Source organism: Protopterus annectens, chromosome 6.part0 (assembly GCF_019279795.1).
Source record: "Protopterus annectens isolate FY-2018-M chromosome 6.part0, PAN1.0, whole genome shotgun sequence".
NCBI classification, from domain to species: Eukaryota; Metazoa; Chordata; order Ceratodontiformes; family Protopteridae; genus Protopterus; species Protopterus annectens.
In genome coordinates, this window is record NC_056737.1 from 1,180,313,461 (window position 1) to 1,180,336,801 (window position 23,341).

General features: G+C 42.6%; 1 protein-coding gene across 2 annotated transcripts in view; it reads right to left on the minus strand.

The window, feature by feature from the left end:
* The window catches only part of LOC122804746 (probable hydrolase PNKD), a 660,794-nt gene that overhangs the window by 583,092 nt on the left and 54,361 nt on the right, over positions 1-23,341 (minus strand). For both annotated transcript variants that reach the window (XM_044074811.1, XM_044074810.1), the window contains exon 3: positions 4,758-4,870. In XM_044074811.1, coding sequence (XP_043930746.1) covers positions 4,758-4,870 — 113 coding nt within the window. The remainder of the gene's footprint in view (positions 1-4,757; positions 4,871-23,341) is intronic.

Sequence of the window (23,341 nt, forward strand, 5' to 3'; positions counted from 1 at the left end):
CCTGCTGTTAACCAGGTTGGTGTCTGGGACGCACATACAAGTAATTCTTACTCGGGGCTAAATATTAGCATAAAGATGCGAATACTTTAGCCAAAAGTTGGTCCTGCATATGGGCCTGGAGTTTTACAATTAGAGCCTTTTGTTAATTTTGTCTCAATTTCTTTGGCCGTTACTTCATCCCAGTTCATACACTCTGCATTAGAGCTCCTCACTTATTCTAACTATTTGACATCTTTCTTATGTTCAAACAGGGTCTTCATAAATACTTCTCTACAATGTACCCATTTCATTTTTTTCTTTTGGTGGTGTTTCTATTCTTTATGCTTTGTTTGCCAGTTCTGTATAAAACCTTTTAGAGCCGATGGTTTGCTTAGTTTTAGACTTTTCCTTTATATTTATCTGTATATCTTCTAATGTTTTTTCTGCTTGAGGTGACACTTATTTTATTACTAGAAACCGTGCATGATAGATCGTGCTCTCTTTTGATCCTGTGCATTTTTTCCACATGCATCTCCGTAAGGTTTATTCATCTCCATTTGTTTGTTGTAACAGTCCGAACAAGTCAGAAAAACCAATCCCCTCTTCAAAGGAAGCTCACGGAGAAAAGCTCCACGCAGCGATATGAAAAAGAAAGTACACCAGAGAAAGAAATTAACAAATTGCCATAGTAGGATAACACAACACAGAATAAGCTTATTAACAGTAGCACAGGTAGGAGATATTCCAACAGATTTACAATTACACTAATTTTCACAATTACATACACATAGCAGATTCATGATTAATTTTAAAAAATCAGTCATATTCATGTACAGTTGCACAACAGCATCACAGCACAACAGGGACAGCAGTTGTAACACAATATAAACTATAAATAGGATAAGAACAGAGAGAACTTTTCAGGTAACGGCTATATAAATTACGTAGTGAGTAGGTACTGAGCAATGTGTCTAGGCCTAGAGAAGTTAAAGTAAGTTTGGGAAAGAGCCTGGAGGGAAAGTATCTGTTCCCCTTTCTATATTATTCCAGTACTGATTCTTCTGGTCTTGGCTGCTTTACCGGTTTCTGTGTTCAATGCTTCCTTGATGGTGTCCTTTTTGCTTCTTTCCCTTTGTTACTCTGCATTCCAGTAGTAACACTTCATATGCTATTAGTTTAGCTGCACAGCAGTATATCCGATTTCTTTCTGGGTTCTATTACCACACTAGGTAGACTGATAGCGGACACCGCAGTGCCCTACTGGCTGGGATCAACCAGGTTAATAAAGGATAAATAAAATAAAATAAAAATTTCTCTTAACAGTCCTAATTACTGTGTCATCTGTTTCACCTAACTTACTATGCCTGCCCATCTCTATTACATGAAGCAGATCTTCCCTGGGACCATCTTTTTCTGGATGGTGAGCAGTATCTTGCTCTGTTCACTGCGAGTTGGAAAGTTTGTGTTTAGGGAGTAGTTACCTTATGATATTACAAAGTGGAACAATAGAAACAGTAAATGCAGATTTTAAAATAAACCATCTATTTAGGCAAATTCACTGAACTTCAATCAACAGCAGCAAATCTATCAGCTCTGTTACACAGAGAGAGAAAGCCTTTACTATGATCTGGGAGACCCAAGTTTGACTACTGACTGAGGCACCTTTAGCAGCTGACTGGGGGGGGGGCAGCAATGATGAATCATAGCCTGCTCACATCTTCGGGGCACTGTACAAAGTCATAATAGTGGAGTCCCCCATAACAAAATCAAGGACCATCATATTATTGTATCTGCAGTGTGTGGGTGGGCAAATGTCAGATGCATCACCATGAACATGGGGATGTTTTCTTAAAGGCATGACTGTACTCCCACTTAAGTGATATAAGCCTGCACATCAGTGAGGAAGTAAAAGTTTTACAGAAAAGTCTGGTGTGAGCAGTACACAGCACACTTCAGGAACTCAAACTTCATTCCACCTATCACAGCGACACTTTCCAATACCCCTTAAAACCCAGATGGGCAACCCTACCAAAAGGAAATACAAGAACCAATGTTGTTCTTCACCCCCCTTCCCTCCCCACTAGAAGTCATACCTGGGGGGTGTATCAAGTATAGAATCAGGAGTAGTTTGATGGGATGAGCAGTTGATGGTGATTTTCAATTCCAGATCACCCCCCCGCAAAAAAAAAAATCCAATAGATGAAAACTCAGCCGAGGATCACAAAAACCAAAAACTGCTTCGGTGCTGATCTACACACAGACAGCTCTGCCTTCTGCATTGAGAAAAAATAAAACTTTGGCAAAGAATACTGCTTTCACTGCAAGCAGTGCTTTGGTAATTGGTTATGTGACAATGGTGAATGTAAAATCAATCATAAATACTCACACCACTGTATGATTATTTTACATATTTGTTTTACATACACACATCCATATTTCATTATATTACATACTGACAAATCTGGACACGCACTGCATAACATACTGTATCGAGAATCGCAGCTACTAATTTGCAGACTACATGATTTTTTGACTAAGACTAGCGTACAATAAGCACTGCACTTTTGCACGTTGATGTGTCTAAAACAAAAGACACGACTGTCAGTAGTCAGGCATTGCGTTTATGACGTTGGTGTTTTACTGAAAAATGGAAATTAAACTGGTTTGATGTGTAACTTTATGTAAGAACAAGAATAAAATACTGTAGAACAGCAGTACAACAAATAAATAGTTCTTCAAACTGCAGAGTCTAGAAGCCAAGTAAAATGGCAGCTGCAGGCTTGTGTATCTGGCATACAAAACCAGTTAAAAGTAAACTAACAAGTTCACTAATAAAGAAATGTGTGTAAAAGAAAGCAACTTCAGCTGTCTTTTTAATTTTTGCAAATCTTTTGGGTTTCTAATACCATGACGGGAATGGAAACCCATTCCTAAGTCAAAGTACGAATAAAGTTCATGAAATTAGTATTGTTACACTCTTTGATATCAGCCAAAAGTGCTCCTCGCAGCACCTGCAATGTGCCCAGTAATAACTCCTTCTGCAATTCAAATGGCGTTACATGTATGGGTGACATGTCTAAATACGATTGTAGATTCTTTTTTATAAGGCCCATTGCTCCTACTACTATTGGAACTGTCTGGGTATCTTTGTTCCACATTGCTCTCATTTCTGCCTGCAGATCTTGATATTTTATAACTTTGTCTCTCTCTGTATGCAGGACACTCTGGTCAGTGGATGGGCGATTTCAATGAGCAATGCTACCAAACTGTCCAATGTGTACTAGGATATGTACAGGGAGATATTTTTGCATCACTATTGAAACCTCTCCACTCACCAGAAAGTCTGTAGAAGACTCGATAAATGCATGTGCTATAGGAATGTTTTTACTGTACACATACAGTACAGGTGCAGAGCAAAACCTTTAAATTTACACAATGCACTTTATTAACATAATGCCCCAATGTTATTGGCAAGTATCTGAAGACTGTGGTGCAGCGGTAGCGTTGTTGCCTCACAGCAAGAGGTTCTCCCGTTCGATTCTCAGCTGGAGTGCGGGGAGTGTCTTCTGTGTGGAGTCTGCATGTCCTCCCCGCGGTTTTGGTGGGCATTCGAAAGACATGCGTAAATGGGCGTGCCTTCGCTGAAGGTTGAACGTCGAGCTGGCACCTTGGCGTTCGTGAAAATCTACTGCCAATCATTAGCGGACCAGAGTTCCGCTGTGGCGACCCCTAACTGAGAAAAGCCAAAAGACAACAACAACATCTGAAGACTGTGTATACCAAGTCAAGAGGGCTATATTCTCTACAAGTACCCTTAAAGGCATGCAGTAACCATTTTAGTGCACTTATCAACAGTGGAGTTTAAACAGCTATATAAGTGCCATAATGGCAGTCTGCCTCTGCCCAAGACACACATTCCACACACAGACAGCCACCCGAGATACACATTCCAAACACAGACAGCCGCCTGACATACACATTCCAAACACAGACAGCCGCCCGACATACACATTCCAAACACAGACAGCCGCCCGACATACACATTCCAAACACAGACAGCCGCCCGACATACACATTCCAAACACAGACAGCCACCATACAAATTCCAAACACAGACAGCCCGAGATACACATTCCAAACACAGACAGCCGACATACACATTCCAAACACAGACAGCCGCCCGACATACACATTCCAAACACAGACAGCCGCCTGAGATACACATTCCAAACACAGACAGCCGCCCGAGATACACATTCCAAACACAGACAGCCGCCCGAGATACACATTCCAAACACAGACAGCTGCCCGAGATACACATTCCAAACACAGACAGCCGCCCGAGATACACATTCCAAACACAGACAGCCACCAGAGATACACATTCCAAACACAGACAGCCACCCGAGATACATATTCAAAATACAGAGCCGCCAGAGATACACATTCCAAACAAAGAACAACAAGAACATTAAGCAGCATCTGCTGTAACAATCAGTCTGTATGGAAAGGAATCCATTTTCTTTGGTTTTATGTCCTTTACTGCAGTATGAGACTGGTGAAAAGTTACCAGCTAGTCAGTGAACTGGCTGTAACATTATCACAGTTACGGTAATCAAATATCTGTTAATGTATTTGCGTACGGCTTCGACATATAATAGACTGAAACAGGCAGCCAGCCACATATAACACTGGCATCTACTGCCTTGGATTCTGTCTTCATAAGCTACTGTGAAGAGGGTAGAGTGTTCTCAAACATGGGCTCCAACGTCTCTTACCTGAACCAGCTGGGGATCAGATGGGTCAACCACAATAGCGATGTTGGCATGCGTGTCAATAATCAAATAGCTGTAATTGTCAGACAGGATTGGAACAGGCACAATCTTGATATCTGTAACCAGAAGGGAAACAAATGCTGTTTTAATACCATAAAAGCCTAAGAAAACAATATATGTAACATTTAAAAGGCATTCCTGTAGTCCAACAGGCACAAGGCCACAGAATATACCAATGACCCAACTATGTGCCCCAAACATCCACGCTTATATGTAAGCTAAAACTGACAGATGGTTTGCTTCTTTCTTCTCTTCGTCTGAAACATTAACTGTCTTATTTGACTGCTCCAAGCAAGTGTGAGTCAAAAACCTAGACAAGTCTGCTTTTCCAATCACATGACAGTCAGAATGATACAGAATAGGCCACAACTGAAAATGCATTCAAATGAAATACTGTTAAGTGACAGGTGTCACTGGGCTTGGTGTCACTGGGCTTGGTAACAGAGAACAACAAAACATGTTTTTTCTTAAGCCACATATGGTGATCAGTGGCAGGGATGGGGTTTGAATCCCATCTTGCCAACAATATATTTAAGGAATAGCGGCACGCTGGCACCAAATATGAAGAAACTGCCCGAGTTGGCACTAGAGGGATGGTGTCAACACAATACTGGCCAGAGGGATGGTCTCTCATGTCACACTACTGGTACTCAGCAGGTTAAAAGAAACTAAACACAAATTTAATTCAACAAATCAAATTTACAAAAATACCACCTGGCCTCAAAGGCATAAAGGGAATACAGACACTGTCATGGGTATAAGCTTTCAATATCTTGCCCCCAGAACAGACTGCACACAGGCCACCTTCAGAGTCTGTCTTTGACTTAGTACCCCAGGGCCCATTTCTCAATACTCTCTCTGTGAGTCACAGTGTATTCCAGTGCCCCTTGGGTACTATACGTGCCTTTCACACAAGTTATTACACATAAACACTTCCCAAGGAAGGCTGGCATAATTATCCATTTCTCGACATCGATCTTCCTGTCACAGTAGAAAATAACAGGTAGAAATTGCAAACATCAAACTGACAAACAAGTGGTCACTTTAGTATTTTCCAAGCAAAGACAAGACAGAACAACATCAATCTCAAATATCTTTTAAAAACAAGTATTCTCCGTGGTTATCCCTGAAGTCTCAAAACAACCCACTAAAGTGTAGTGGGTCCAAAAACAAAACAGTGCAAGAAACTTCTCTGTGTGGAAGTTTTCAGTCCATATATCTGTAGTTAATCACTGTATATTAATCAGATCAGACAATAGTAGTAGAAGTAGCGAACGTAAACTCGTCTTAAGTCAAAACAAAACAAAAAGTAATAATAGAAAATATATAATTGTACAGCATTACTAAGTATTCGAAAGTAATCCAAGCAAGGCAGGCAATCTGTTTCCAGTACTCCCTTTTCGACTGGAAACAGACTGTGGGCTGTGATAATATTTTATGACCTGTAACACAGGAAATACAACAGATTACGTTTTACATCCAAGCCAGCAGATTCATGCCCTTCCCTTCCTTTCATCTCTTTTTACATTTAAAAGAAAAGAGGCCCCAAAGTTACACCTATTTTGCAGACCAACCGTGTTAGTGGTATTAAATAAGAAAGAGAGAAGAAAAAAATACACAATCTTTAAATCAGTTTTCTTTAGCCTGGCATCATCCCTGGCACCTTACGAGGGAAATATCAAATAACAGAAGTGCAGGCAATGGACGTCCCTATAGATTTTGTGACTTTAGCACAGCTAACTGCGTTAGATGTAAGAATAAGGTTAACGACCACACGTCCAAAGGGCATGACCACTACGTAGCATGTTACACCAGGAACAGAACTACAATTACTTAGCAAGAGAAGCATCAGTCCTCATGCAGGGAGAGGCATCATTTATTTTATTTATTTATTTTATTTTATATTTGTTGACCGGGATAGACCAACTGGGTCCATGTCCATTTTCAGCGGAGGCCCGGGGAGAAAAGCTCCAAGATAATAATACACATTGAACATTTAGTAAATGCTAGTTTCAAGCAGGTTACAATCATAAGCAATACCAGTAATTAGTACATATAGTACTAACTTATAAAACACTTTACAAAACATATTATTTTCAAAGTTATATATACATAACATTACATTCAGGTTTACGACCTGTTGAGCAGCAGTTATACAACTGACCCTTCTTGAAATGGAGTGGTAGAAAAAAGTTAGAAGTTATTTATTTATTTTTATTTATTTATTTATTTAAATTTGTTGACCGGGAGTGTCCGACTGGACATAGGTCCATTTTCAGTGGAGGCCCGGGGAGAAAAGCTCCACAGTTAAAATAAACAGACAGTATCTACATTGGATTACATAGTGAATAACAATTTACATAGCAATTACTTACAATATATTTACAGATGAAGAACATACATCAGTAGACAACTAGAATCTCTATCTGTGAAGTGCATACCAGACGTTAAAAAATGTTACAAGAAGAAAAAGTTTGTGCTGTATAATAAGTACTGGCTTATGAGCATCTGAGCTTGCTATAATCAAGGTAGTTAGTGGAGTGGAAAAAAGGTAGTGGTTGGATGGGGTGGATGATATTAGAGTGGGAGTTGCAAGGGCATAGCCAGCATGTTTTTAGTTGCGCTTTTAGTAAAGTTTTGAAGTGGGTGCATGATGGTATGGAGGTAATTGTGGGTGGGAGTGAGTTCCATAATTTGGCTATGGCGTAAGAGAATAGTGCTTCACCAGCAGAGTTATTGGCTTTAGTGCTTTCCAAGTGATTTTTGCTGCTGGATCTTAGTGGTCTGGTGGTGAAGAAATAGTTGAAGGTAAGAATAATTAATTAAAAGAAAATAAATATAAAACAATTTAACAGATAGCCCATTCTCTAAGTGCAACAATGCCCTTCAGGGTATGTGCTATTGTGGAAATAACGGCCATCCAGGGGTGAGTTATTTACACAACAACACACTCTTGTCAGGCATTACTGCTTGCAGAAAAATCTGTATTCACTATAGTGTGTGTACCTTGTAAACAACACAGATCAAACCAACTAAAATTTTTCAGCGATATGTTTCAAGGCACAGATATAAAGGAATTCCCTGATCCTGGACATACTTTTTCACAACAAAAGATCGAGCAATTTACGTTCCAGCACTGATAAATACAGACTTCACTGCAGGTAACAGTGACTTTGTAATGCTTATCTGAAACCTTTGGCATTACTTGAGTCACAGAACATGATGTGTTCACAAAAGCCATGAGTGTGCTTTTCCCTCATGCATTTATCTGCAATTCAATCTGTTTATGATGTCTGAAATGACAGTTATATTTTCAATGAACGTGGTGTAGTCACACTTTACATAACCAAAAGGCAAAAAACACTCATTGTGGACACAATTACAGCAGTTAAATATACCCTTAGAAAGTGAAGCGTCAGTGATGTTCTTCATAGTGACCACTGCTGCAGTAGCCTGAGCTATATGGGTTATATCTTGCCAAGGATATAATGGCCAGACAGCTTCCAAAGCTTCAGGGCTCCTTCCACGTACCCAAAACATTAATCAGCCTGAGCTGAGCTGACTAAGCAGACAAGTTTGGGCACAAAGCCCTTCAAAACTTTCCTGACACTGAAGAGTACACACCTTTGAAGCTGTACTCTTCCTTTTCTGGGCAGAAAAGTTCTCTTTGGGGGGGACTTCCTTTAAAAAACAAAACATTATTTTAAAGCTAGCAGTTTGTGTTTTAAAAGACTGGCATGAGACTGTACTGGACTTTTAAATGGAAGCGCTCTTTTCTCCAGTCAGTATAAAAATTGTTTAAAGTGTTTCTTACTGTGTTTTTCTGTGAAAAAAGTTACTTTTAAAGTCTAAATTTTTACTGGCTTTTGTTGCTTGTTTTTTCAAGAAAAAAGGCATCATTTTTGGTCTGACCATGGATCAAATGGTTGGTCCCACAGTTGGTACTTCTTCCAACCACAAAAAGAAAAGAAAAAGTTAAGCAAACTGCCTTTGTCACCGCAACAGGCTTGCAATTTGCCTCAGCCACAGATGACCAACTCTGCTGTGGCCATTAGTTGTATCTCAGACCACCTTTTATTTATTTATTGCAGTTTGACGACTGGGAAAGTCCATTATGCCAAAAAAAAACCTTTTTCAATGGAGGCCCGGAGAGAAAAGCTCCACATACAGCATTACAATACTGAATAACAATACAAAAATTGCAAGATGAAAAAGAAATAATAATAAAGCATTATGTGGCATATGCCATAACAAAAAATGCTAGGATTACATGGAATAAATTGGCCTCCTGAAGCCGAAGAGAAAACAGAAATAATAGATAAAAGTTAGGCAGGGTAAGAGCAGGAGCATTCCCAATTAGATGAGAGATAGGAATGAAGCAGTCTTACAACTAGAGCGAGTTTGAACAGTTCGGATGTGTGCTGGAAGAGAGTTCCATTTGCGTTAGGGAACATGACAATAAAAGTTGTCCTGGACTATGTATGGGTTTATAAACTTCAATGAGATTCTGATTTTTAGATCTGAGTGATCTTCAAGGAAGATGGAGAATGAGGATAGAAGAGAGGGATGGACAGATTAAAGAAGAGTTTATGGACAGTGCAAAGTTGAATATAATTTATTTTATTGTTTTTATTTATTTTACATTTGTTGACCAGGATAGTCTGACTGCATACATGTCCTTTTATAGCGGAGGCCCGGGGAGAAAAGCTCCAACATACATACAGAAAAGATCAAAACATATACAATAAAAAAATAGATTCATTATACATATTAAGGACAATTACAGAATCAGCTTCAGGCAAGTAAGTTACACAATCTCTCATAATTAATATTATGTATTGATGGAGACTAACAAATCAAGTCACAACTAGGATTGTAAGTAATAAATATTACAGACAATTTATGGAGAAGGAGCTAGTCGGGATTTGAACAGGGACATAACCAATGTGTTTTAAAATACCGCTTGAGATTCTTTTCAAATTGAGCTGGAGAGGGTTCAAAAATAAGGTCAGTGGGGAGAGAGTTCTAAATTTTGCCAACAGATTTGGCAAACAGAGAGTTTCCGGCTGAGTTGTTGAAAATGAATGTTTGAACCAGCAGTTTGTTAGATGAGCAAAGTGGCCTAGGGTTACTATAGAGGTGGATAATATTTTTAAGTGCAGGTGCATTTTCAGGTTGATTGAGAACTTTGTGCGCCACTATAAGCTGGTTGTACCCGAGTAAGCTATGTAGTTCAAGCCACCCAAGATGTTTTAGGTTGACAGTGGTGCGTCCTGTAGGGATGCCAGTGGCAAATCTTGCTATGTGATTATAGCAGGTAGACAACTGACTAAGGTCAGATTTGTTCAGATTAGTGAGTAAAGGGGAGGCATACAGTAGGGTAGAGAGTAGGTTAGATCGGGCAATAGCCGTTCTAGTAGATGGGGTAAGGAAAGGTTTAATCTTATATAGTGAGCCAAGTTTTTTTATTAACAGTGTTAATGGTCTGGTTGACATGCAAATCAAATTTTAGGTTATTGTCTATGATTACACCTAGGAGATTTGTATAGCTCTCTGGGGAAATAACGGTTCCCTTATTAGATTTTATGGCGGAGGATAGTGAGGAGGACCTATGGGTGGGGGTGAAGAGTAGCAGCTTAGTTTTGTTGGGATTTAAAAATCAAATGTCCATCAGTGAGCCAATTTTCAACTGTATTGAAAGTATTCTGGGATAATGTTAAAAGATTTGATGGGGTAGTAGCAGACCAGATTAGCACTGAGTCGTCTGCATATTGAATGCAGGTTGCATCTGGTATGACAGTATGGAGGTCATTAGTAAAGATGGAAAAAAGGAGGGGTCCTAATATAGAGCCCTGGGGGACTCCTAAGGTGTTGGGTAGAAGGCTAGATAGCTTGTCCTGCCATAGGACAGCCTGTTGTCTACCACTCAGATAAGACTGGAATGATAGGAGATCATGGTTATCTAACGAAATTGTTTTCAGTGTGTGGATAAGTAGTTGGTGGTCGACCATATCGAAGGGCTTCCAGAGATCAAGGAACAGGGATGAAGAAAGTTTATTGTTGTTACGGTTCTGGTTTATAACAGAGACAGATAGAAGGGCAGAGGTGGTACTGTTTTAGGGCCTAAATCCATGCTAAGAGTTGGCCAGCAAATGTTTCTGAATGAGACAGTGAAGGAGTTGATTATGGATACACTTCTCCATAATTTTAGCCAGAGGGGAAAGAATAGCTATGGGTCTAAAGTTAGACAGACAGTTCAGTGGAACTTCCCCCTTTATGAAGCAGTATAACGTGGGATATTTTCCAGATGGAGGGGACGGTAGCTTCTGCTATGGTCCAACTTATTACGATGGAGATGGGGTATGCCATGGCATATCTGCTACTTTTTGCAGATACTCAGCAGGGAGAAGATCAGCCGAAAGGGCAGTTGGTTTTAGTTTTTTAAGTAGGACTCAGATAAGTGAAGTAGAAAGTGGTTGGAAGCTGACATAAAAGGAAGTTCCACCCAACTTAAGGAGTGTAGGGAATCACAGTGGTGAGATGAGGACTTGGAACCAGAAGCAAACTTAAGAGATTTTATTGTAGCAAGATGCAAGTTTTGCCTTTCGAGAGGATTGAAGGTTAGTAAGGAGAGGAGCTCCATACATAAAAGACAGACGTAGGTAAGTAACAGCAAGGGCATGTTTAGTTGAAGGGGTGAGAAACCGATTATGCTGATACAACATTCAGAGCTTTGATTCCTCTGGTGTAGCTCCTCCAGCCACTTTGGACTGGAGTTAGCCATATCCTCTGTAGCTGTTTGGGTCAGTGGGCAAGGGGAAACCATTCTTATTGGTCATAGGAGAGAGAACAGGTCAGGCTTCCCTGTTTTGTCAGAATGTTGTGCCCATCTCTGGGGTGCTGCTGTTGCTACCATTAACAACACTGTTGTCCCCATTTTTCCTGTCAAAAACACAAGATTAAACAAGTATGTACTCATCCTCAAGTTTCCTTGGACAGCACTAATTTACTGGGTCTGGCTCAGGGTTTAATTCAGTTTTTTTAACCTCTTTTTCTGAAGAGGTCAGAGATTCTGAATCTGGACGGGAAGATTAAGGGACAGATGCAGGGTTTTCTCCTCAGATTTCTGATTCAGAGGAGAGCTCCATTTCTGAGTCTTCCTGTGGAGATTACTCTTTCTCGGAGACTAGTTCCAGAATGTTCCAAACACAGAGGTTTCTCAGTCACTCAGAAATTATGACCTGTGAAGACCATTACAGAAACTTCACCTATTCCTCCAGTTCTGTCAGCGTGTGTGTGTGTGTGTGTGTGTGTGTGTGTGTGTGTGTGTGTGTGTGTGTGTGTGTGTGTGTGTGTGTGTTTGTGTTACTGCCCGCAGTTTTCCTGATAGTCAACCTGCTGCCCCCTAAAAAAAGCAGGTAGGATATATAAAGTTTCTCACTCAAGTTTTTTATACCCTCTTCCCAAACCTGATCTAGCAGCTATAGCTTTAGTTAATCCAACTGCTGCTAAACATTTCGTTAATTCCAATCCTACTCTGATAAGGATAGGAAGTATGGGAAAGAAGTGTACGCTCCGGCAACTTTGATTTTCAGAATTTGGATGGTCAGGCTCATATGTTAAGGTTTGCTCTGATTAATTCTGAAGGTATGAGGAATGTTTCGTCTGCAGTTTCTTCTTGTGAGGAAAAATCTTTAAATAATCTAGTTTCTTCTACTGAACAAGTCACAAGTCATTGTTTACAGTGTCTGCATGACACTTCAACGGCTACAGCCACTGGTACTGTGTTCAGCAGGTTTGCTTGGCTACATTTCTCCGAACCTCCCAGACGATGTTAAAATATGACCCATGTAAATTCTCTTTTGGATACAGATTTAATTTTTAGCCCCTCTGCTGCAGAGGTGATCAAAAAGTGTGATGAGAAGGGTAAGCTGATTTGGGGAATCACCAAGGTTTTTCAGACATCCTTTTCCAAATTTTCTAAGGGATTCTCTAATCCCCCGTCCAGTTTTGGCAAAAAATAAAAACAAACAGTCTCAACAAAATGCAGGTAAACAGACATTTTAAGAAATGGCAAGGGGGTTCAAAAAACAAATTCAGGGACCCACCAAAACCAAGGACAGTACAACAAGTCAGGATGACTATTTAGGGGACCTTGTCACAACCTCCCTCCTACCCTGGTATTCCCCTTCCATACCAGAAATTCTAAATCTCCACTTTTCTCTTTTACAGCAGATAGTTTCAGATAAATGGATTCTGAAGCTCATTCATCAAGATTATAGATGGCAGTGTGAGAAACTTCCTCTTTTCCAGGGGATCATTTCTTATCCTTGAGATCATAGATTCATAGGATGATATTAGGCTATTGTCCCGGAGGCCCTTATAAGCCTAGCCAAGAATTTTGCCATGTTCCCACAAAGTCAGCACCTATTTCTCCTGTCCAGCAGGGACACAGGTGGGATCCCAGGGGAGTATTTTCTGTTTCCTATCCAGTCATCCAGGTTCCTTTTAAAGAGGGCTAGTGAGGTACTCTGCTTGACACGGAGAGGGAGTCTATTCTACAGATGGGGGAGTCTTTGAGACACAAATCTATCCCGCCAACAAGTTCTATTAATGTCACAGACCAGGTTGAGGCTTTGCATGTGGGTTGCGCAAGTGGAGTTCGACTTACAGATATGCAGCAACTCCATAAAGGCTGGGTCTGAAATGGTCTTGTATGCCAGTCACAGGTCACCTCTAAGCAGTCTATATGAAAATGAGTACAGGGACAGGGCTTTTAGCCTATCTGTATAGGATAGGTGTTTGAGACCCTGGATTTTCCTGGTCAGGAACCTCTGTGGTCTCTCCAGCTGCTGCATGTGCCTGGCAAGGTACATGCCGAAGGGTGCACTGTACTCGATAATGGGTCTGATAAGGGAGGAGTACAGGGATGTTATGACCTCCTTGTTCCTAGATGAAATACTCTTACTTATGAGGTGGGCCATGTAGAAAGCCTTCCGTACAACGAAGGCAACATGGTGGTCAAAAGTCAGGTTGCTGTCAACCTGAGTGCACAAGCCCTTTACGAGTGATTGCGTGCTTAGTACGTTATTAATATGATTAGTGGTGACACCATTTTCCCCAGAGGGGATAATGATGCATTTCTTGGTATTCAGTTTGAGGCCATGCTTCTGGCACCAGTCATTAGTTTGGGTAAGGCCTTCTTGGAGGATGTTCACATCACTAGGGGAATTTAAGACAGTGCCCAGCTTGCAGTCATCACCAAACTTGGTCAGCCACAGACAACTGGTTTTGGCTTGTACCTCAGAAAAGTACATCCCAAACAGTAGAGGTCCCAAGACCAATCCTTGGGGTACACTGCTTGTTACGGGTCTACTACTAGAGGTGGCTTCCCCTACTTTGACTGAGTTGATTCTATCAGTGAGCCAGTTAGCTACTCATCTGGTAACATATGGGTTGATGCCTAGCTGGAAAAGTTTATCTATTATACCTGAGTGGGGAATAGTGCTGAAGGCTTTAGCCAGGTTAAGGTAGGCAGTGTGCACAGTCTTCCCCTCATTCATGGCTTTGGTGACTGTTTCGAAGAAGTCGACCAAATTTAACAGGCATGATCTCCCTCTGACCAAACCAAATTGTGTGGGTTCAAGCATTTGGAGGTTACCAATGTCCTTGTTTATAAGGTCCATGATAATGCATTCCATGGCCTTGTAGATCAGGCTAGTTAAGCTAATGAGCCTATAACTGCCTGGGTCAATGGACACTCCACCTTTGTGTACAGGGATGACAGTGGCTATCCTCTGTTAGGTTGGGATGATGCCAGTGCTCAGGCTTTGGTTGAATAGGGTGTTTAAGGGAGCCGAAAGCTCATGCCTGAGTTCATGTAGAACACAATCAGGGATGTTGTCAGGTTCCATGGAGACTGTACTTTTTGCCTTTGAGAGGGCATTAAAGACTTGTCCCCTGGTAATGAGGGGAAGGGGGGCAGGTGCTGGGGATGTACTGGTTTATTGATGGGGGGACAGGGGAGTGAAGCTTTCACTGAACTTGTCTGCCAGCAGGTTGGTTATATGCATGGCATTTGTGTATGTGGTAGTCGTGTTCACCCAATTCAGAGCAGATTTGGGTGTTACCTTTGAGATTGCCGACATATGTGAAGAAGGCCTTGTGACTTCCCTTAGTGGATGTGGCCAATTTAGACTCAAATGTAGCCTTAGAGAATTTCACCAGTGATCTTCTTTGCTTGTTCAGGCAAAGGAGAGATTACTTCCAACTTGGCGCACCTGCTCCTTCTTGGTCCTGGACAACAATTTTTTCCTTTTATTATAAAAAGTTTGTTTATTGCTGCTGTCCACCACACAGGTTTACTCTTCTTTGAGGAAGATGATTTGGTCCTGTCAGGTATTGCTGAGTCCATACAGCTATTTAGGTGCTCATAGTTTTTTGGTGTAGGCTTCGACATTAGTGCTAGTTCCAACTGAAGGGACGGTGGCTGTTAAGCTTCTTATACCTACTCTCAGGAGACTGTAGTCAGCTTTGGAAAAGTTTTTTTTTGTTTGACCCTGACAAGGGAGTGGGGGGTCAGGGGAGATGGTGACTTTGAAAGTGATTGCTTTATGGTCAGATCTTACCAAAGAGGATGACACTGTAGGGGTACTACATTGACTACTCATGTTGGTTAGGGACCAGGTCCAGGATATTTTCAACTCTCATAGGGTTGTCGATCAGCTGACCCAATGCATTGGCACTGATGAAGCCGAGGAATCTCTAGGCATTCATGTTTGGACTAGAATAGGTTTTCCACTCTATGGTTGGGTAGTTAAAGTCACCCAGGATCAGGGTTGAGGGTTGAATCTTGTTGGATTCCAGTAAGTCCAGATAAGTGGAGTAGGTGCCCCGAGTCATGGCTGGGGATCTGTAGCTAGCTAGGATTTGAATAGGTATTTTTTCAACAGTTAACTGCACTTGGAGTATTTCCTGTGTGCCATACTGTCTGACCAGCCTGGAGGTGTGTTTGTCGGATAAATACTGAAACTTCACCTCCTTTGGTTTGTAGCCACCATTTGAGGTCCGAAAGTATGGTAGGATGAGTAACCTGGTAAGGTTGGGATGCTCTCCACAGCTATGAACCAAGTTTCAGTGACTGCACATATGTCAGCATCCTCCAGGGCAAGGAATGCTTGCAATGAGCACAGTTTCATGCAAAGGCTCCTAGCGTTTAGCAGTCTGACCTTTAAATTTTGTTTAGAGGAATTTTTCACATTGGTAACTTTTTCCTCATGACTTTGCCTAAAAAAGGCACTATAGAGGAGGCAACAGCCTTTGCCAGAAGCCTGAAGCCTAGGGGAGAGAGATGAAGGCCATCTCTGCAAAAGCATTGTAGCCTGTCAATCATGTCCTCCCAGGCTGTCAGGTACTGGATCCCCTTGGAATGATACCAGAAACAAAGCCAACTGTTAAAGTCAATTATTTTCTATTACTATTGAGGCATCATTCTGGGTGAGTGTAAGATGCTGCTTAAGGCTAGGACATACCTACCTGGGACACGTATTCAAACGGTTATTTCTACCTGTCCTTCATCACATGCTGTTTCAGGGAGTGATAGAACCAGTTCCTCCTTCCCAGGTGGAAAAAGGCTTTTATTCATAGGTGTGTATTAGACTAATGGCCCTGGGGCCTTTACAAGCCTAGCCATAGGATTACCCTGGCATAGTGCCACCAGACCATAGTTCCCAGTGCCTATGCAGAGTAGAGCCACAGAAGATATCCCCGGGGTGAATTTTCCGTTTCCCAGCCACTTGTCAAGATTTCTCTTGAAGAGGGTCAGCGGGGTGCTCTGCTTGACATGTATGGGAAGTCTATTCCACAGCATGGACAGTCTCTGGGTTATGAACCTGTCCCTTCAGCATGTTCTGTTAATTGTGGTAATGAGGTTGAGGTCTCTGGAGCATGTGGTGCAGAGGGATTGGGATTTCTTTAGATGTAGCATTTCTAACAGAGATGGGTCAGACATGGCTTTGTAAGTCAAGCAGAGATCGCCTCTAAGTAGGCGATACGAGACAGAGAATAGTTGGAGTTTTTTGAGGTCCATTATCCTCTTTGTGAGGTACTTCTGCAGCCTCTCCAGTTGTTGCAGGTGTCTAGTGAGGTACATGCCAAATGGGGCATTGTATTCTATGACTGGCCTAATGAGGGAAGAGTAGAGTAGAGGGAGACAATGACCTCTTTCTTCCTGAATGCAAAACCCTTAGTAATGAGATGTGCCACATAGAATGACTTTCTGACCACAGTGGCAATGTGGTGATCAAAAGAGAGGTTGCTGTCAACCTGTGTCCCCAGATATCTTATAATGCCTTCTGTGTTCAGTGGACTACCATCAATGCTGTAATTCATGGGAACTACGTTTTTCCCAAAGGGAATGATGACACATTTTTCGGCACTGAGCTTAAGGCCAAGGTTCTGACACCAGTCGCTGGTCTCAGTGAGGCCATTCTGTAGGATGTCAACATCAATTGTGGAGTTAATAATAACTCCCAACTTGCAATAGTCTGCGAACTTGCAATAGTCTGCGAACTTTGTCAGAGTCCCTTCGTGTTGGCCTGGACTTCAGAGAAGTCGATACCAAACAGGAGAGGACCCAGGACCGAACCCTGTGGGACTCCACTCGTGACTAGTCAGCAGTCTGACTTACAGTCAGCTACTTTCACACTGTGGGTTCCATCTGTGAGCCAGTTTGCAACCCACCTAGTGATATAGGGGTTGATGCCAAGCTTAGTGAGTTTTTCTATGATTCCTGAGTGGGGAATGGTATCAAAAGCCTTGGCCAGATCAAGGTAGGCTATATAAACCACCTTGCCTTCATCCACAGCTCTGGTGACTGACTCAAAGAAGTCAACCAAGATGAGCAGGCATGAACTACCCTTCACAAAACCAAACTGTGTGGGATCCAGAGTTTGGCACAGCACAATGCTTCAGAGATCATCCACGTTCAACTAACAACGGGCAGAACTGCAATTCAAACTGTAACTTGCTACAAATCACCCACCATGTCCCAGGACCCCCATTCTGCATTTCTGGAAACAGTGAGAAACAAAGGTCCTACCAAACACCCTGATATTGGGTGATTTCAATTACCTAAACATTAACTGGAAGAACTACTCAAGTACTAACTCCCTTGCCCAACATTTCCTAGAATTTATAAACTCAAACGCCCTGGATCAAATGGTCAACATCCCCACCAGAGGTGACAACATATTGGACCTGGTCATCACCAACATGGGCGACCAGTGTTCCACACCGAAGGTCAACCCCTCGCTGGTTAGATCTGACCATAAGCTAAATCACTCTGGATATCCACATTTCGCCCCCACCCCCGGTCAAAGAAACCACCGTGAAAAACTTTTCAAAAGCAAACTTCACATTACTTAAGACAAAGGTGGAAAGTTTCAAAGCCCCCATGCTAAAGGATAATGCTTCCCAAGCTGCAAAATCCTTTACTAATGCTCTCTACAGGCACTTACAAGAATGCATGGATCGTGCTATCCCAAGCAAAACAAAGACTCACTCCTCCAAGAAAAGGAAACCAGTCTGGTGGACCCCTGCCATAAACAAGCTATACAATAGAAGGAGGAAACTAGTGAAGAAAAGAGTAAAATCCCAAGAAGGGAAGACATCCCTGATCAGTATCAGCAAGAAACTACGATCCTTCATAAAATCATCCAAGATGAGCTTTGAAAGAAAAATGCCAAGGACTCCAAAGAAAACCACAAGGCATTTTTTAGCTATGTCAGGAATCTAAGTGGCAATTCCCACATCTGCTCGGCGTTAGTGCAGAATGGCACAAAATACACTGAACCAACCAATATCGCCAACATCCTGGCAGACAGGTTCAGTGCAAACTTCAGCCCCCTCACCCCAAAAGGGCTCATAATCATACCAGAAGAATGTAGTGCCCCTGAAATCACAGACACTCAGGTTAAAACAGTCCTCTCCAAAGCCAAAAATACAGCATCAGTGTGATGGTGTCCCAGGCTGCTTCCTACATGAGCTCAAAGATGAACTAACCCCTCACCTAAACACACTGTTCAAACTAAGCCTCTCCACAGGCTACATGCCCATAGAGTGGCGAACAGCAACGGTTATTCCGCTCCAGAAAGGTGGGGCCACAACAGACCCAGGGAACTATCGCCCTATAAGCCTGACTAGCTTCGTCTGCAAGGCTATGGAGCGCATCATCATGGATCTCATTAACAGAGACATTGGGAACCCCCAAACACTGGACCCAACCCAGTTCGGCTTTGTTAAGGGCAGATCATGCCTCCTAAACCTGGTGGACTTCTTTGAGACAGTTACCAAGGCTATAGACGAGGGAAAGGTGATCCACACAGCCTACCTAGACCTCGCAAAGGCCTTCAACACCATTCCCCATTCTGGTATTATAGACAAGCTCACCACCCTGAACATAAACTGCTACATCACGAGATGAGTTGCCAACTGGCTCACGGACAGAACCTACATGGTAAGAGTTGCGGGAGCTATGTCTGACTCTAAACCGGTTACAAGTGGCATTCCCCAGGGCTCAGTCATAGGACCCCTCCTGTTTGGCATATACTTCTCAGAGGTACAGGCAAGCACAGGAGGACTATGGCTGACCAAGTTCGCAGACGACTGCAAATTAGGGGCTATAATTGAGTCTCCGGCTGACACAGATATCCTCCAAAAGGATCTCGCTGAGACAGATATCTGGTGCCAAAACCATGGCCTCAAGCTAAATGCCAAAAAGTGCATAGTCATCCCCTTTGGAAAAAACAAAGTACCCACAAACTACAACATAGGTGGTAGCCCCCCTAAATACAGAAGCCGAAATAAGGGATCTGGGGACCCAAGTAGATAGTAATCTATCCTTTGATAATCACATTGCCAAAGTGGTTAATAAATCCTTCTATGTGGCCCACCTAATCACAAAAGGGTTTGCATCCAGATCAAAAGAGGTCACTGTGCCCCTCTACGCATTACTCATCAGACCCATCATAGAGTACAATGCCCCATTTGGGATGTACCTTACAAGACACCTACAACACCTGGAAAGACCACAGAAGTACCTCACCAAGAGGATCACTGGCCTCAAACAGATGCTCTATGCAGCTTGACTGAAGAAACTCCAGCTGTACTCGGTTGCATACCGCATACTCAGAGGTGATCTCTGCCTGACATACAAGGCTATGTCCAACCCAGAATTGATGGACATGCTCCACCTAAAGAAAACCTTATCCCCTGGAGCCACACACTCTAGGGATCTAAACCTCACCACAACAATAAATAAGATGTGCTGAAGGGATAGATTCCTGTCCCAGAGACTTCCCATGCTTTGGAACAAGATTCCAATCTGCATTAGGCAGAGCTCCTCACTAGCACTCTTTAAAAGAAACCTTGACGAGTGGATGGAAAACAGGAAGTTTACCCCGGGGATCACTTCAGTAGCTCTGCTGGACAGAGACACAGGGAACTAATCTAAGGGGGGCGGTGAAAGCCAACACATTCTGGCTAGGCTTATAAATGCCTTTGGGCAGATGGCCTAGTACCTACCTATGAACCTATGGATATTACCTATATCCTTGTTTATTAGGTCCATGATGAGGAGTCTGATATGTGAAACTACAGAACGCATCAGGCTAATGGGATGACAGTTACCAGGGTCTGTAGTCGCTCCTACTTTGTGGAGAGGGATGACTGTAGCAGTGTGCCATTCAGTAGGGACAAAGCCTGAGGTGAGGCTGTGACTGAACAGGGCACACAGATGAGGTGCCAGTTCACTCTGTACTTCATGTAGAACACAACCAGGGATATTGTCAGGTCCCATAGAAGCTGTATTCCTGGCCTTGGACAGTGCTGTTTTAACCTGTACAGCAGTAATACTGGGTGCCTGGCAATCTACTGTGACTGGTCCTTTGGGGGGAGAGGGGTAAAGTTGGCACTGAATCTATCGGCCAGTATACTGGCAATATCTGTTGGCTCGGTATATGAGGAACCATTGTGCAGTAGCTCAGAGCAAATCTGGGTATTACAATGGAAATTCTTTACATAACTATAGAAGGCCTTGTGGTTGTCTTTACCATCTGCTGCAATTGTTTTCATAGTTAGCTTTAGAGGATTTTATGAGGGATCTCAACTTTTTGTTAAGGTTGATAAGGGAGTTCTTCCAGAACTTCACCTTATTCCACACCAGTTCCCTCCTTCTGTTGTAGAGTTTGTTTATGGCAGGGGACCACCAGATTGGCTTCCTTTTTTGGAGGAGAGTGTCTTGGTTCTATTGGGTATGGTGAGATCCATGCATTTGTGTATGTGTTCGTACAGAGCATTGGTGTATGATTCTGTGGTTATGCAACTCTTCTCCATTTGCATGGGTGTCGTGAAGTTAGCCACCTCTGTTTTTAGGAGCCCAAAGTTAGCGTTGGAGAATTTTTTCATGGTGGTTACCTTTGTGAGGGGGAGGGGATGTGGATTTCCAAGGTGATTAGTTTGTGGTTGGATCTAACCAGGGAGGAGCTGACTACTGGTGTAGAGCAATGGTTGCCCATGTTAGTAATGACCAGGTCAAGGATGTTGCTACCTCTAGTGGGGGTAAGAACGAGCTAGTCCAGGGCACTGGAATTAATGAACTCCAGGAAACATTGGGTAAGTGTATTGGTACATGAGTAGTTTACCCTGTTAATGGAGGGGTAGTTGAAGTCGCCTGGTAAGAGAGTGTTAGGTTGGACCCTAATATTCTCCAGGGTGCTTAGGAATGTGGAGTGTGAGTCTTGGGACATGGATGCCTATAGCAGGCTACAACCTGAATCGCTGTCTTACCCAATGTTAGCTGCACCTGAAGTATAGCTGATGAGTTATGTTGGGCTACCAGTCTGGAGGTGTGCAAATCCTTTATGAATATGGAAACACCACCACCTTTGGAGCTTCGTTCCAAGTTCTGGGGCTGAAAGGTGTGGAATGAGTTCTAGCCTGGTAGTCCAGGGGTGCTTTCTGCTGCCTTGAACCAGGTCTCTGTTACAGCACAAATGTCGATGTTCTCCATTTTAAGGAGTGCTTCGAGCAAGTGCATTTTGAGATTTAGACTTCTAGCTTTGAGCAGCATGACCCTCAGATTGCATTTGTTTGTAGCTGTTACGGTGGTAATTTGGTCTTTGGGTCACCGCTTAAAAAAGGCACTATAGAGGTGGCAAGAGCCTTGTCCAGTATCCGGAAGCCCAGTGGTGACAGATGCAGACCATCTCTGGCAAAGCATCGAGGTCTGTCAATCATGTCATCCCAGGCAGACAGATACTGGATCCCCTTAGAATGATACCAGAAACTTAGCCAATTGTTGAAATCAATCAATTTTTGCTTGTACTGTGGTATCCTTCTGGGTGATAGTAGGATGTTGCCCAGGGCTAGGGTTATACCCGACTGGGCTACATAATCTGAGAGCTCCTCCATGTCTTTTTTCATGTAGTCCAGGGAGGTACGTCTCAGGTCATTCGCACCCACATGCACAATGACAGAGTCATTTTTCTACCTGTTGTTGAGGGACCTGACTGCGTGCGTTATGTGGCGGATCCCGGCACCTGACAGGCAGCCGACTGTTAATTTCTCCTTATTCAACCTAGTGAGTGGGACATCAGTGTGCCTCACTATCGAGTCACCTATGACTAGTGCGTTGGGCATGCTGTTTTGCCTTAGGGGCTTTGGTTGAGTGGTACACTGTTTAGGAGAGTTATGTGTCTCATGATTAGTGTTGTGTTGTGGTGGTCGAGTGCGTTTTTGCCTTGGAGGGCTCTGCTACTTGGGTAAATTTTTACTGAGAGCCTCCACGAAGGTGGGTGTGTGGTTTGTGTTTTTATGTGAAGGCAGTGCTGGTGTGTGTTCTGGAGGGCTGTGTGTTCCATGTGGTGTGGTGCAAGTGTTGACATTCTCTTGACCAGCTATTCCGGTCTTGGCTGGAGAGTGCGTGGCTTCCAATTTCGATATATAAGTGCATCTCTCGCAAGTCTTGAGTGTTGGAAGGTAAGAGGAGAGGGTTGTTGGTGAACATGAGGCAGTTGTTACATTGCCTCAGGATGCCCAAGTTCACCAGGTTAATAGAATTAAGCACAGGGAACTGATATGCCTAGAGGGGTGAACTTTGATAAGAAGTACTTGGTCTGTTTCCTTGTAGAACATTTAGTGCTGGTAGCACTTTCATGTGCTACAATAATTGCTACAAGAAGTCTGGTAAAGTGCTAGACTAATAAGCTAGTATAAGTCCAGGAGAGATCAGATCTAGTAGATCTAAGGGAAAAATTGAACAACAGACTCTGGCATTGCTCAGAAGCTTACAACCAAACATTCAAGGATGTTTTTACTGCCAAATACATGGAGATCAGTTTTGGATCTCTCTCTCTCGTAAACCTGTTTGTGATAGTGTTCAAGTTCAAAATGCTGTCACTTCACAGCCTGTTATCTCTTCTTTCTCATTCAAGTTTACTAGCGACTCTAGATTTAAAAGATGCTACTCA